Genomic DNA, 15,968 nt, shown 5'->3' with positions numbered 1-15,968 from the left:
AAGAAATTCCTTATGCTGTAGGACTCCGAGGACTCAGGAGCACCAGACCTGATGTCTTTTTAGCTGGAGATGAGAAAGTTCTCCCCAAAGGCCAACTGGGTGCTGACTCATCTTCTTAGAGGCATCCGAGGTCCAGCGCCTCCCACGGGGAGATGCCAGGGACATCACTCCCAAGCCCCATTACAGAATACGAATGCCCAAGACCCCTGAGTGCCTGAGTGCCAGGGGCACGGACTGGGCGCTCTAAAGATCAGATGTACACGCATACTGGAGACTCTCTTTTTTTAAAAAAGTTTGCTTTTAATATTATTTATTTATTTATTATTGAGTAGAGACAGAATTGAGAGGAGAGGGGAGCATGCATGAGAGAGAGAGAGAGACAGAGAGAGACACCTGCAGCCCTGCTTAACCACTAATGAGACTTTCCTCCTGCAGGTGGGGACCAAGGGCTTGAACCCAGGTCCTTGCTCACTATAATGTGTGTGCTTAACCAGGTACACCACTGCCTGGCCCCTGATACCAGAGAATCTTTCTGAAAATTCTAACTTGACTGAATGACATCTTCCAGCTACCAGATTCCTTTTCTAGACCCCCGGGACCATAACGAAAGAAGATAAACCAGTAATGTTTTAGGGTAAGTCCCCTTTATAGAGGATCCAGCCATCCCAGGAGGACAGACCTTGGTTGACTGACCCAGAGAACTGGTCAAGTGTTTGTGTGGACTCAGACCCCCCGACCTCGGCCTGGTGCCGTCCCTGCCTCTGCTCATCATGTTCTGGCATTGCGCCCCGCCGCCACCCCTGGATCCCGTCCAATCTGGCTAACGTGGTCAGCATGACTGCCGTCTGCCCCAGATGTCTCACATCTCAAAATAGCTGCCTGTTTATTCGGCTCTCCCCTTTGGGACACAGACTCCAAATGTCACTGGCTTTTAAGTGACATACACAGGGTTTCCATACAACACAAATTTCAACAGGAAAAAAGAAGGAGAAGGAGGAATATGTTCACTGCAGTGTGTGGCTGTGGGCATGTGGCGCTTTGTGTGTGTGTGTGTGTGTACTGTACATGTCTAAGTCGCCACTGTGGTTTCTAGCGTGCTTTGAGATCCACACACTGACTGGATTGCCTCCAAATATATTCTGTCAAGAGGAGAATTGTCAGCCTGGGATGAGTAAGCCCCTCATCTGATGGCTTGGTAATAGCACGTGAAATTGGTGGACATCCCGTGAAATTGTGACTGTGAGTGTCTTGCTTCAGTCAACTCCTTCTCCACATGAGGAGACAAACCCCACACTGAGGGTTCGACCACACTCAGGCTTTGTCACTTGAGCTCAGTGATCATCCCCAAGCCCTTGAGTCTGTCCTGTCCTTGATGGCGACTTCCCATCATGCCCGTGACTCTGACAGCTCACAAGGCCCAGACATAGACGCATGTCTTGCCCATCTCGGGACAGAAACCAGGACTGGGCGGGTACCTGCTTAGCTTCAGCAAGGCGATGTCTGCTCGGTAAGGCTCCAAGAACATTTTAGTCACTCCTTTTATCTGGACATCAGCTTCCAGCCTCGTTTCCTGGTGGGCTCCCAAGACAACCTTGTATATGGCTGGGTTTGAGAATCTGAAAGAGATGGTGACCTTAGAAGTGAGGTAAGAACTGGGGTACCAACATTACGTCTTTTCCTCCTCTTGGTTACCTGCCTGTGATGGAGTTCTGGTTCCAAGAAACAAAGCTCATAGTCTCCTTGAACCTGAACACTGACAGTTCTTGTCTGGGCTGCTTTTGCTTTGACCTACACGGAAGTCACACAGACAGACCCCAAGCTGGCAGAGGAGGGGGTGCTAGCTGTTGCTGCGAGCGCCTCTGTCCGCCAGCTGCCTGTAGACCACCCTGTGCTTCCTCTTTCTGTCTCAGCTTCTCTCTGGAGTCACTCCTCTTCTCTCGTACCCAATGAGCCTGGCAGCTTTGCTACAAGATTTCTGCATGTCCACTCCCATCTCCCTAGGGCCTCTGCTAAAGAAGAAGGAAGGAAGGAAGGATGGAAGGACAGAAGGAAGCCAGAAAAGAAGGAAGCAGGTCAAGCAGATAGTTTACATGTCAGAGTGCAACGTGTCCACATCGAGGCCAGGCGGTGCCACACCTGGTTAAGCACACGCGTTACCGTGCTGAAGGACACAAGTTCGAGCCCCCACTCCCCACCTGCGGTGGGGAAGCTTCAGGAGCATTGAAGCAGAGCTGCAAGTGTCTCTCTGTCTCTTTTCCTCTCTATCTCCCCCTCTGTCTCTATCTAATAATAAATTAAAATGCGTATGTCAGACGGCCCAGAAGTCCCAAGTTCAACCTCAGCACGAACGTACACCGGAGTTAGGCAGCGCACTGGTCGCTTTCTTGCTCATGAAAATAAAGTAAAGAAAGACTTAAAAAAAAATAATAAAAAGGAAGGTAATGAAGGACAAAAAGAAAACATGAATGACTTGAAAGGAAGAAAGGCGAAGGGAAAGGGGAGCAGACAAGAGAAGGAAAGGAAATGGAAGGGAAGAAAGGAGAGGAGAAAGGGAACGAAGAGAGAAGAGCAGGGAAGGAAGGAAGGAAAGAAAGAAAGAAAGAAAGAAGAGAGAGAAGATGAGGATGACAGGGCAAAAAAAACAAAGAAGGAAGGGAGGAAGACAAGAAAAAGAAAAAGGGGAAAGGGTGGGACGGAGGACAACTTTAGGACAGGCTTCCACCAGGGAGAGCATAAGCGTACTTCTCCAAGCAGTGAGCCGCCGTCACCACCCATTCCGGGGAGATCAAAGTGCCTCCACAGAAGTGTTGTCCGAACCTAGAAAGGAAACAGAGAATTTCAGCTCAGGTCTGATGGCTGATCCTACAGGAAGAAGCGTCCTCTCCGTTTTGATAAGGTCACGTGTCCAGAGAAAGAGACAGCTAGCCTACCACCAAAATGGTGGGAGCTTTGAACTGTGCTTCACGAGGAAAATTCTACCCAGAAGGCTCTACCCACGCTGCTCTACTAGTGACGAGGGGGAGAGGCAAGTCGGGTGAGCTCAGTAGAGGGGCGCTGGTCCGCTAGCTCTGGGCTCTGAGTGGCAGCTAGAGTCCTTCCCCTTGAAGCCAGTCTCTGTCTGTCTGTCTCTCTCTCCCTCTCACCTGTGCAAAGCCTGGTGACTCATTGTCCAGTGAGTCAGATATGATTCTGAATAAGTGTGATTATGGGAACACGATGATTTTACCGAAGAAAATTTCCTTTGCAGGCATGATCACAGATTTTATTTATTTACTTGTCTTTCTTTCTTTCTTTCTTTCTTTCCTTCCTTCTTTTTCTTTCTTTCCTTCTTTCCTTCCTTTCTTTCTTTCTTTCTTTCTCTTATTTATAAAATGGAAATATTGACAAGCCCATAGGATAAGAGGGGTATTATACCTGCTAGGGCTGTTCAGGTACACAGGGACTCCCGGAAATGATGTGAGGTGCAGGTAGAAGCCGGCTAGAGTAACTGGAATGGAACCCAAAGGGAAAGTGTATGGAAGTCGACCTGCCCGCAAGTGGTGAGGAAACACTAGGTAGGCTCAGGGGAGCAAGAGCCGGCAGCTCGTGAAAGGTGAAGCCTCTGTCTAGCAAGGAGCTGCTCCATGGTAGAGCCAAGGCCACAGGATGACACACACCACACGTACTGCTTGCTCACCAGTGTCTCGCAGGTCAAGGAGCAGAAGGTGCCAGAGAAGAGGGTTAGTGCGTGTGCGCTGGCGTGGAGGTGCGGTGAGAGGGGACACAGAGAAGCTCTGAGTCTGTTCCACATGTGTACCTTCTGCAAAGCCCCAAGCAAAACGGAACTCATTGGGGACCGGGCAGAGGCACACCTGGTTAAACGTTCACATTACAGTGCGCAAGGATCCGGGTGCAAGCCCCTGATTCCCACGTGCAGGGGGAAAGCTTCATACATGGTGAAGCAGGGCTGCAGGTTATCTCTCTCTCTCTTCTCAGTTTCCATTTCTTTTGGTCTCCATCCAATAATAACTAAATAAAAGATTATATTTTTTAAGGAAGGAAGGAAGGAAGGAAACTGAATTTATTAAAGACAGCCGTTTGTATGACAACGGTCCAGACTGCTTAGCATCTATGGGATCAGAATCCACCATTCTTAGGCCACGATGATCAGGAAGCATCATGCACTGAAGGAGATGGGTGAGGTCCTGCTGAGATGGGGTGATCTCACTCATGGACAGAAGTGGAGAAATAAGAACAGAAGGGGAGACACCAAGCACTTTTTTTTTTAACTTTCCACCAAAGTAAAGGATTCTTTGAAGGGGGGGTGGCTTTCAGGTCCTGGTGCTGATGGTGGAGGAGGACCTAGCCTGGGGGTGAAAGTGTTTTGCAGAAAACTGAGGAATGTTACACATGGACCAACAACTGTATTTTCTGTTGACTGCAAACCATGAATCCCCCTCATAAAGAATAGGGAAGCTGTCAAGGGAAGATTGGACATGGCGCACTGGGGGTGGGCAGTGCGTGGATATGCACCCCTCTTGTCCTATGGTCTTGTCGATATTTCCATGTTATAAATATTTTTTTAAGTCAATAATTCACAAAAGTATGAAAAACCAGAATTTGTATCTTTGAAATACTATACGTTATTTGGTTCTGAGTCCCCCTCCCACAGTATCCCTTTGGGAGATTAAGAGCAAAATGAGCTCTTAATTAACGACAATGGTGGCGGGGAGGCTATGTCCACCTTCAAGGCATCTTCCACAGCTAGTCCTAATGTATACATGACCATGTTTATTGCTGCCCAGATCAGGGGACACTATTTCAAATTCTGGTTACTTAACAAATAAAACGGGGGGGGGGGGGAGGCAGTTGTTTTCCTTCTTTGTGAAAATATAGAAGCAGGTCCTGACCGAGGGCTGTGCTGAGCTGCTGGAGTGCTGGGCGGGTTGTGGGGCTGAAGGAGGGAGCAGGCCGTCTAGCTGCGTGTCTGGAGGCGAGTTACCTGCGGAGGCTGACCTGCCAGGGCCAGGAGTGAGGGTTGGCCACACAGCCGCCCACAACCCTTCCAGGGCACTTCTTGGGCTCCACCTTGGGCTTCCCACAGTCAGCTGAAGAGGGTGAGACTTCACAACAACAACAACAACAACAACAACATGGAAAAAGACACATAGGAAGTCGTGAAAAATGGTATTCTTTCACCTACACTGAAATTCTCTATTCCAGACTCTTGGAAACAGAGTTGGCAGTCAGCTGAGGTCAAGAACAAACACCTCATCACAGACCCCTGCGAGCGTCAACCCGGCTTTGACCTAGCACGTTATGATTGGGCCCTCCTCAATCGCTATCGAGCAGGCCATGGCCGGTGCGCCGCTATGTTCCATCGCTGGGGAGCCAGAGACGACCCGAACTGCCCCTGCGGCTCCAGACAGACTGTGACCCACATAGTCAACGACTGCCACCTCTCCAGATTCAAAGGAGGTCTCGAAACTTGACATCAGGCTCAACCTGACGCTGTTGACTGGCTACGGAAGAAGGGCAAACGCTAGAAGAAGAAGAAGACTACTATTGAATATCAAGGGCTGACTCACGGCCAAAGCACTGGCCTTTGGACATCTCCAAGTTCACTCTGAGGAGGAAATCAGAAGTATCTTTTGGAATTTTTTTTCTGTAAGTTTCCAAAGGGGTAGGGACAACAACATAGAACCCTTTCCTTTAAAAAAAAAAAGTGTGTGTGTGTGTCTGTGTGTGTGTGTGTGTGTGTGTGTGTGTGTGTGTGTGTATACAGGTTGTTTGTAATTATTTTTCTGAAGAAATGGTTAAAGAACTTGGCCAAGTTACACAATCCAATGAGAACTTTGCTGAGAGGACTGCGATTGGCACTGTCTTACCCCCAACTCATGAGCTATATCTAGGCCACTATTCCAGCATTCCCATCAACATTCATTCATTTCATTATTTTTAATATTACTTATTTATTATTGGATAGAGACAGAGAGAAATTGGGAGGGGAGGAGGAGATAGAGAGGGAGAGAGACAGAGAGACACCTGCAGCCCTGCTTCACCACTCGTGAAGCTTTCCCCCTGCAGGTGGCGGGACCAGGGGCTTTAACCTGGATCCTTGTGCACTGTAGTGTGTGTGCTTAACCACCACCTGGCCCCTTCATTTGATTATCACATCATCATATCGACAATATAGCATCCTCTTGGTCATTGTCTCAGCATAGTTATCATTTGGTGATCTTTGCTGGGTCAATACCACCATTCCGTCATCGTCATTAACTCATGCTCACCACCTAAACCATGTAAACACTGAGAAGTTTACACAGGTACCAACAAATGCATTTACCGTAAACCATTAATCCCCTTAACGAAAATAAAAAATAAACTGAAAAGCATAACTGTCATCCCTGCTGAGCACCAGTAAGGGGATCTTGTAAGTCTCTCTTGTGCATATGTTTCAGTGTGTGTGTGTGTGTGTCCGTGTGTGTAAGTAACAAGGATAAATACCCTAAGCTGAAATTAGACCTTTGCCAGCTTCAAGACAGCTCTTTCAGGAAACTTCAGAGACTTACCCAACGCGCTCTGAGCTAACTTCGATCCACATCTTCACTCTTAGCTCCTACCTGTTATTTCTCCCCAACTAGCCTGTAACGTCCCTGGAGAGAATGGCTCACTGCCCCAGCTCTGTAAACACCCACTGATGGCTAGAACACATCAGAGGACACAAAAAATATATAATGCTTCTCTGTGGTCCTCTAGACCTTCACAAATAAAAAATACCAGTTCAAGACATTGCAAAGGACAATGACACCATCGGAAGCCAACTATTCTCACTCTTGGGAGGACTTTGCAGTTACCAAAGGTAGAGGGAATAATGGACCCCAGAAATGGGGTCACCAGTCAATAGACTCTATGTCACCATAGTACAAGAATGGCCAGGGGACAGGGATGTCCTCTCCTCCCCAGAATTTCTCAGATAAAGTACTTCTTTTATAAATTCTAGTAAGGATGTGGCACTATGTTGATCTGATAGACCCCAGCCACCAAGTCACAAATGATACTGTGGTTCCATCCTGACCTTCCTGGGCAGACAACCTCACCCATGTGTCCTGGAGCCTCCCCTCCCCAGAACCCTGCCCCACTCGGGAAAGACAGAGATAGGCTGGGGGTGTGGATCCACCTGCCAACACCCATGTCCAGCAGAGAAGCAGTGACAGAAGCCAGAACTCCCACCTTCTGCTCCCCAGAAAGATCTTTGGTCCACACTCTCAGTGGGAGAGAAACAATAGGGAAGATGACCAGAGGGCTCTGAACTCCAATTCCATCAGGACCTGGAAAGTTTCACCAGAATCTTGTTTTTATACCATCACAGAAAGGAAAATCAGGAATGAAACGTTCTCTTATCTGAGAGAGGAGAGGAAGAAAAGAAAGACACTTAGAAGTAGTAGTAGGTGTAAGGTGACTTAGAAAGGAAATGAAGGCAAAACCGTCAAAAAAATGAAAAGAAAAAATAGATAGATATAGATGATTATAGAATCAGCCTGTGTCTGTGGCCTGGGGAGAACACTGCAGTTTCCAGTGGAGAGGATGGGACACAGAACTCTGGTGGTGGGAACCGTATGAAGTTATACCCCTGTTATCTTACAGTTTTGTAAATCAATATTAAATCACTAATAATTAAAAAAAAAAAAGAAAAAGAAAGCAACTCACCACAGTGAGGTATATCACAGTAGTCGAAAAGCTTCCTTGGGTTTGTCGTATAGCACCAGGGGCCATTGGCATCCCCGTCAGGATTCCGACAATACTGAGGATTAAAAAGAGAAGGCAAGTGACGGGGTCTGGGCTGAGCTGGGTCCAGCCAGGTCGGAGCTGTGCTGAGACGCCCCTGGCAGCATCCCTCCTTTCTCTGGGAGCCTTCTTTTGGCCATTGTGAAGCCTCCCATGTGTGGCAAGCCATAAGCCGAGCTCCAGTGAGGAGACCACTTCCCAGAGTAGGGTGGCGATTTGGGAGAGGCCCCACACAGAGACTCTATGGGGGTTTCTCCCCCCCCCCCATCCCCTCAACAGCCTGTGTCTGAAGACCTCTTAGAGGCCCAGAACTGAGAGAGAGATAAGGTGATGTGGCTGACTTGCCTGGTCCCGGACTCCCTTCAGCCTACCCCATGACGCCAGCGTGTTGAGGCTGGGGAATTTCCCCAGGAATATGCACCCTCAAAGGGGCTCCTTCCTTCACCCTCTCCAAAAGAAAAACCACCCCATGGTTCTGCAAAAAACTTTCCTGCCAGGAGCTCCAAGGTCCCAGCTTCAATCGCCAGCACCACCATCAGCCAGAGTTGAACAGTGCCACTGGTCTCTGTCTCTGTCTCTCTGTCTCTCTCCGTGTGTGTGTGTGTGTGTGTGTGTGTGTGTGTGTATCTTTCTCTCTTTTTCATTAAAAATAAGTAAATAAGGAGGAGTGGGGCAGTAGCACAGTGGGTTAAGCGCACGTGGCGCAAAGCGCAAGCACCAGCATAAGGATCCCGGTTCGAGCCCCCGGCTCCCCACCTGCAGGGGAGTCGCTTCCCAGGCGGTGAAGCAGGTCTGCAGGTGTCTGTCTTTCTCTCCCCCTCTCTGTCTTCCCCTCCTCTCTCAACTTCTCTCTGTCCTATCCAACAATGACGACATCCATAACAACAACAGTAATAACTATAACAATAAAACGAGGGCAACAAAAGGGAAAAATAAATAATTTATTTTTTCTTTAATTTTAAAAAAGTAAATAAGGAAAAAAAGGAGAAGGAGGAGGAGGAGAAATAAAGAAAGACAGAAAGCCACCCCAGAAAGTGTTTAAGACCAGGAAATTCCTAGAGGACAAACACTAGGAAATAGAAACAGCAGTCAGGGGAGGCCACTAGAGGTGTTTGAGAGACATAACAACACAGCTGAGGTCAGGAAATGAACAGGAAGTAGCTGGGGGAACATGGACACTGCTGCACCACACCAGAACACATGTTCCGCAGACACATATGTTTCCCATGCTAGTGGGGAATGAGACTGTGGTCCAGGGACATGGGAGTGGTGACAGGTGTGGGTGTGGCTTAGAAAGGAAGGGAGGGGCTGGGAAGCCTATATAAACTGGTGTTATGGGCATGGTCACCCTCTCTGCAGAGGCGGGACTGGCAACTAGTGAATAAGTAGCACTCAGGCTTCCTCTCTCTCTCTCTCTCTCCACCCCACATGTACTCCAACATGTGGGCATTTTCAGTTTTCCTGAATAAAGTTTAAAATTCCTGAAAATCATGCTGGCTCCTCAATTCTTTGTCGGGTTTATGTGCGACAAATCTTGAACCATCAGGGGAATGTTCTCGGCTCTTAACTTCCCCAACACAGCACCGCCGACTATACCCTCCATGCTCGTGGTGGCTCGTTCTGCACTTGGTTCCCTGCAACCCTCCTGCTCTTCCCATCCTGCCACCCAGCAAAGCTCAGTCCAAGCTGGCATTCTGGAGCATAGGAGGGATGGCAAGACAGATCATTGTAAAAGGCAGTAGCCTTGAAATTCCCTTTTTATGCAGTTGTTTGTTAAGTGCTTTTAGTATGAGTTGCTTGTAGTATGAGGTGTAAAATTCCTTGCCCCTTCCCCCTTGAATAAGCAGGACCTAATCAGTTAAGGCCACCCATTGTTCAAAGGACCCTGCCTGAGGACAAGCCTTATCAGGACCTTATCAGTGAAGGCCACCCATTGTTCGAAGGACCCTACATGGGGACAAGCCTTATCAGGACCTTTGAACAGACTTTGTGGTGTGCTGTCTACTGGATGGGTGGTCATAGCCGATGGCAGGAGGATGTGCCTGGTTGAATTCTATTGGTTGTGTGATCTTACTATATTTGAAACTAGCCCGCGCTTTGCTTTGAATGGATCATGCTTTTGCTAAGTTTGAAATGATTGGATCTTGTGTTTGCTATAGCCTGTTATTGGATGTAGGTTGATAAGGTGATGTGCTCCCCCTCCCTGAGTGTAGTCTGAATTCCTATAAATTGTATGGTTTGAGCCCTGTTCGGGGCCGAGCTTGGTAGACTAACACCAGTCACCATCTCGGCCCGGATTGCAATTCGTCAATAAACATCTTTGCTTCCTTACAGTGGATGGTGGTTTGATTTATGCTCGCTAACAATCATCAAAGTCATCGTATGAAACTGATCACTGACGTACAGGGTGACCTGACGTGTCTCTAGAGAGATAAGAGAAGGTGACCTGAAACTGGCAAATTGGCTTAAGCAAAAGATAATTCTTAACATTCTGTGTGGATCGACCATTTTGCAATGAAGACTTAATATGCTGGACGCCAGGCCGTCGCATACCTGCTTCTGCACACACATTTCTGTCTGCAAGGACAGGGTGCAAACCCCCAGCCCCCCAGCTGCAAGGGAGAAGCTTCATAAGCAAGGAAGCAGGTGTTCAGCTCTCCCCCCTCCCCACCTTTCTTTACCTACACCCTGGATTTTCTGTCTCTAGCCAGTAAATAAATAATTTTTTTTTTAAAAAAAAGGCTTAATGTGTTGAGAGCTGGAAGACAGCTTACCTGTTGAAGATCACACTTTACCATGACTAAAGAATGAGGGATGGTTGTGGTCTGGAAGGTGGTACAGTGGATAAAGCACTGGACTCTCAAGCATGAGGTCCTGAGTTCAATCTCCAGCAGTACCAGAGACATGTCTGGTTCTTTCTCTCTCTCCTCCTATCTTTCTCATTAATAAATAAAATATTAAGAGAAAGAAAGACAGAAAGCTCCTGGCCACTACAGTGAGAGCAGTGTGCGAAAGAGCAAACACACACACACACACACACACACACACACACTTCAAATGCTAAAAGCTAAGTTTGCAAAAATAAAGGGCCACCCGGCAGAAATTTGCACACCAACCCCCAGGCCATTTTTGTTCCTCATCTGTCTGCTGGGGAAAGAGCAGAACTTTTGTTACCAGGAGGAAGTGCATTGAAAACCCATCACAGCCCAGCCCCAAGGCCAATTGACCTGGTGACCTCGAGCCCCCTTCCTGTTGCTCTGAGCACACCTTCCTGTTTTTCAAGAAATAGCCAGAAAGGCATGGGGTGGTCTGAGCCGTCACATTCCAGGCTGTGACAAAGAGCAGTCCTTTTTCTGCCAAAGCTAATGTGGTCGTTTGGTTTTCTTATCTTATCTTTTCCCCCCTTTTTTTCTTTTTGCCTCCAGGGTTATTGCTGGGGCTCAGTGACTGCACTATGAATCCACTGCTCCTGGAGGCCATTTTTCCCATTTTGTTGCCCTTGTTGTTGTTGCTATTGTTATTGTTGTTATTGCTGTTGGATAGGACAGAGAGAAACCAAGAGAGAAGAAGGCAGAGGGGGGAAGATCGACACCTGCAACCTGCAGATAGGGAGCCGGGGCCTCACACCCTCACACTGCTCCTTGCGCTTCATACCATGTGCACTTAACCCACCGTGCTACTGCCCGGCCCTAGTATTTGGTTTTCTGTGGCGCCGGTGGGGAGCCCAGTGTTTGGCTGAACACAGAGTTCTAGTCCGGGCGGCTTACGTTTTCTTGCAGATCAGCCCGTGGATTTGTCTCCGGAGTGAAGATGGAGTGCCGGTGGGGTTCCTGAGCTGCCCACGCCTGGCACGGAGTGCCCGCGCCTGTGGTTGCCTTGGTGCCCCGGTATCCTTTCCCATTATCGATGATGCAGTCTACAGGGAAAGACAACCACAGCTTAGCTACCACTGCACAGACGAGGAAGAGAGGAAGACGGGAGAGCATATGAGGTTCCCTTGAGGGTGGACTGTGGGTGAACGTTGCCTGATGTTACATGACCACAAATTCCAATTGGCATAGAAATCTCCACCCATTTAGCCAGATGCTACCGTGGGGGTGACGGCCAAGACACCAAGACCACCAAACAGATAACAGCATGACAGCACCTGGGTGGATTTGGCTGAGGCAGAAAAAGCTATGAAACGTTAGACAACTCAGGGCTGAGAGAGTGTCGTAGAGATGTGGCCAAAACTAATATGAAAGCAGATAGATAAGAAGCGGAAAACAAAGAGAATTGGAATGTATAAAAACAACTTAGGTCAGACTACTCTGTCATATGTGGAGCAAAATATTTCACCCCCTAAACAATGGACCTGCTAATTGGCAATGTGCTTGTTTTTGATGGTGGTGTTTACAGAATCCCCTATAATCGTAACTGCAGGAGCTAACTGCTTTGGCTCTGTACTTCCTGGCTTATAGACTTGGAGTAGACTGTAAAAGGCACTTTAACCTGAGGTTTGGAGCCAAGCACTTTCTTTATTTTTATATTTATTTATTTATTTATTTATTTATTCCCTTTTGTTGCCCTTGTTGTTTTTATATTGTTGTAGTTATTATTATTGCTGTTGTTTTTATTGTTGTAGTTATTATTGTTACTGTTGTATATCATTATTGATGTTATTGTTGTGGTTATTATTGTTATTGATGTCATCATTGTTGGATAGGACAGAGAGAAATGGAGAGAGGAGAGGAAGACAGAGAGGGGGAGAGAAAGAGAGATACCTGCAGACCTGCTTCACAGATTGTGAAGGGATTTCCCTGCAGGTGGGGAGCCGGGGCCTCAAACCAGGATCCTTACCCCGGTCCTTGTGCTTTGCGCCACATGCACTTAACCTGCTGCGTTCCCACCTGACTCCCCCAAGCACTTTCTCTAGAAGCTCTGGCCCACTGGCGTAATAAACTTTTCCTCTTTCCACCCTTCTTGGTCTCCATCTCCTCATTAGCTGTAACAGCATCGTCTTTCTGCAAAAGGCTTTCATGCCCGAGCCTCTGAGGTATCAGGTTCAATCCCCAGCAGCACCATAAACCAGAGCTGAGTAGTATTTTTAAAATAAAGTATTTTTAAAAAATACAAGGAAAGAAAACAAGAAATAAGAAAGGGAAAGAGGGAATAAAGGAAGGGAAGAAGGAAGGAAGGAAGGAAGGAAGGAAGGAAGGAAGGAAGGAAGGAAGGAAGGAAGGAAGCGCTCCATCCACCATACCACCATGCCAGCCTGTCAGTCCACCCACATTTTGTCCATCCTTCATGATCATGGGTTTGAAGTCCTAAGGAAACCTCCTGTTCACAGCACCCCCCCACCACTGCTCTCTCACAGGACAGACTGAGCCTTGTGAGAGCAGAGCAACTTCAGGACCCCCAAACCCTTCTACCTCCCCTCATCCTCCACCCTAGGGCTGATGCTCATAGTCTTCTCACCTTGTTCAGAAGACTCTGATGCACTCGAAACTTGAACAGGAGAAGAGTTTGTGGCACTCATTTCTGTCCCTGAGCATTTTTTCAGGTTACAGAACTCCCACCTGACGCTGGGGTCGGTGGTATAGCACCAGGGGCCTTTATCACCATCTGGGTTCCTGCAGTAGTTCATTGTCAGGTCGCTGTCAATTCAACAGTAAGATAGGTCATGAGATATGGCTGAACCTCCCACGGAGTCCTAACACTCTGCAAAATCTGATAGAAAAAACGGAGGAGTGAGCTTGAACGATCTTCATGACAGCTGTCCAGACTATCAAGCATTACAAGGATGCCACAGTCACAGGGAGGTCCCTTTCAGTTTCTAAACAGTTGGGTAGACGTTAAAACGGAGTCATCCACTTGATTCAGAAAGTCAAGGGTAATATAGATTCTAGACTTTAAATAAACTGAGATCATTTATGGAGGTATTAAAAACATTATCGGAATATCTCTCTTCCAGATCCATTAGATACATTTTCTAGGGGTGGCCAATATAGGTTTTTGAAGTGCATGTCCTAGAATCTTTATATGCCCACACAAACATGCCTCTCTCTATATCCATCCACCAGACTGTGGGAGTTGGAAAGAAAAGGTATCCTTTAGTATAAGAACTCAGATCTACACCTACAGGTACATGAGAAAAGTGACATGGTTTCAGTTTGGGCCAATAAACTTCTGTATACTTGAGTATGTTAAAAAAAAACTAGGGGGGGGTTCAGGTCCTGGAACACAACGGCAGAGGACCTCATGGGTGTTGAATCATTATGTGGAGAACTGGGAAATGTTATGCATGTACAGACTATTGTACTTACTGTCAACTGTAAAACATTAATCCCCCAATAAAGAAATTTAAATCAAAAAAACAGTGCTATCACATAGCATTTTATTTATTCATAGTCATAAGTAAAAGACCTTATAAATTTCCCATATGATCATTAGAAGAAAGGCCATATTTATTATCTATTAATAGTACGGGCATTTTCTTGCTATAAAGTACAAGATTAATTCTGAATAGAAGTAATAATAATAATTTAAAAACTCTCATGGAAAAGTCCCTCCTCTTTTTTATAACTAAGTTACACTTGATGTAAAGTGAAATACATACATCTTAAATGTAGTTTGGTTTTCTGAAAAACACTCTCCCCCCAGCCCAGGTCCTCCTCCCCCATCAGTCACCAGGACCTGAAAGCCACCCCCCTACCCAGAGCCCTTTCCTTTGATGTGAGACACCAAACCCAGTCCACATTCTGCTTTGTGTTTCCCTTTCTGTTCTTACTGCTGTGAGTGAGATCATCTCATATTCATCCTTCTCTTTCGGCATGATTCCTTCAAGCTCCCTCCAAGATGAAGTGAAGAAGGTGAATTCACCATTCTTCATAGCTGAATTCATTGTGTAACTGAGAAATTTTACATACGTACCAACAACCATATTAACTGATGACTGTAAACCATTAATCCCACTAATAAAAAATTAAAATAAATAAATATATCTTTAAAAAAAAATGTGGGGAAGTAGTCTGGTGAGCATAGACACCTGTGAAGTTCCTTTCTTTGTGCAGATGTTTCCATCACACCAGAAACACCCTTTCGGTATTTCTGCACCATCAGCCTTGACAACATTTCAAAGGAGATTATTAATTTCTTTCATTCTAAATTCATATCGTCTTTTCCACAACCTCAGAAGGATGGACTGATAACAGCTTGTCCCTTGTTATGTTCCTTGTCTTCTCATTACCGAGAAGGTGTGATGCTCATCTACTTAGCCTTTTGTCGGATATACAGATGAGAGCATTTTTCTCTCAGATGATGACTTTGCTTTTTGCACGATATGAATTTCAGTGAATACAGGCTGTTGTCATTTTTATTAGATGATTCTTCGTAAAGTGCAGATCATGCATTTTTTTCTCATATATTTTTTTACTCAGGACCTCTGTAAAATGTTGGCTTTTTCCAACACCATGAGAATTTTCTCTTGTGTTTCTGTCAAGAAGTTTTTATTTATTTATTTATTCCCTTTTGTTGCCCTTGTTGTTTTATTGTTGTAGTTATTATTGTTGTTATTATTAATGTCACTGTTGTTGGGTAGGACAGAGAGAAATGGAGAGAGGAGGGGAAGACAGAGAGGAGGAGAGAAAGACAGACACCTGCAGACCTGGTTCACTGCCTGTGAAGCGATTCCCCTGCAGGTGGGGAGCCGAGGGCTTGAACCAGGATCCTTACGCCGGTCCTTGCACACTGCGCCACTGCGCTTAACCCGCTGTGTTACCGCCCAACTACCCTGTCAAGAAGTTTTATGCTTTAGATTTCATTTAACCTTTACATGTAGGCATAAGAACATTTTTAATTGATACAAGGTAGAGTTTCAATCACAGATTTGATTGTTGTTCTGATATCTAATTTAGGATCTTGTTGAAACGGGCTATCTTTGTCAAATTGCTTTCACAGAATATGATACATATGGAGATATATAGATATATGCTATAGATATATGAATATCAATTGGCAATATATGTGCCTACTTCAAGACTAGACTTTTTTTTTCTATATCTATGTGTTTTGTTTAGAGATCACTTTGTTGACTCTAGGTCAGAGCCTGTAAATGTTGTCCCTTAAAAACAGCTTTGGAACTAGGCAGGTAGCATAACGCTCATGCAAGACTTTGATGCCTGAGGTTCTGAAGTCCCGGGTAAGACTTGAGCACCACCAGG

General features: G+C 46.3%; 1 protein-coding gene across 1 annotated transcript in view; it reads right to left on the bottom strand.

Annotated features, from left to right (window-relative positions):
- Nucleotides 1-15,968, bottom strand: part of PLG (plasminogen) — a 115,276-nt gene that overhangs the window by 9,890 nt on the left and 89,418 nt on the right. The window contains exons 29-34 of the mRNA XM_060205117.1: nucleotides 13,225-13,403; nucleotides 11,535-11,683; nucleotides 7,690-7,783; nucleotides 4,982-5,102; nucleotides 2,743-2,817; nucleotides 1,476-1,616 (exon numbers count right to left, since the gene is read on the bottom strand). Of these exons, the coding sequence (XP_060061100.1) occupies nucleotides 1,476-1,616; nucleotides 2,743-2,817; nucleotides 4,982-5,102; nucleotides 7,690-7,783; nucleotides 11,535-11,683; nucleotides 13,225-13,403 (759 nt within the window). The remainder of the gene's footprint in view (nucleotides 1-1,475; nucleotides 1,617-2,742; nucleotides 2,818-4,981; nucleotides 5,103-7,689; nucleotides 7,784-11,534; nucleotides 11,684-13,224; nucleotides 13,404-15,968) is intronic.

Source organism: Erinaceus europaeus, chromosome 13, assembly GCF_950295315.1.
Source record: "Erinaceus europaeus chromosome 13, mEriEur2.1, whole genome shotgun sequence".
Classification (NCBI taxonomy): domain Eukaryota; kingdom Metazoa; phylum Chordata; class Mammalia; order Eulipotyphla; family Erinaceidae; genus Erinaceus; species Erinaceus europaeus.
Note: the sequence above shows the minus strand (reverse complement) of the source record. Positions and strands in the feature narration are given on the sequence as shown.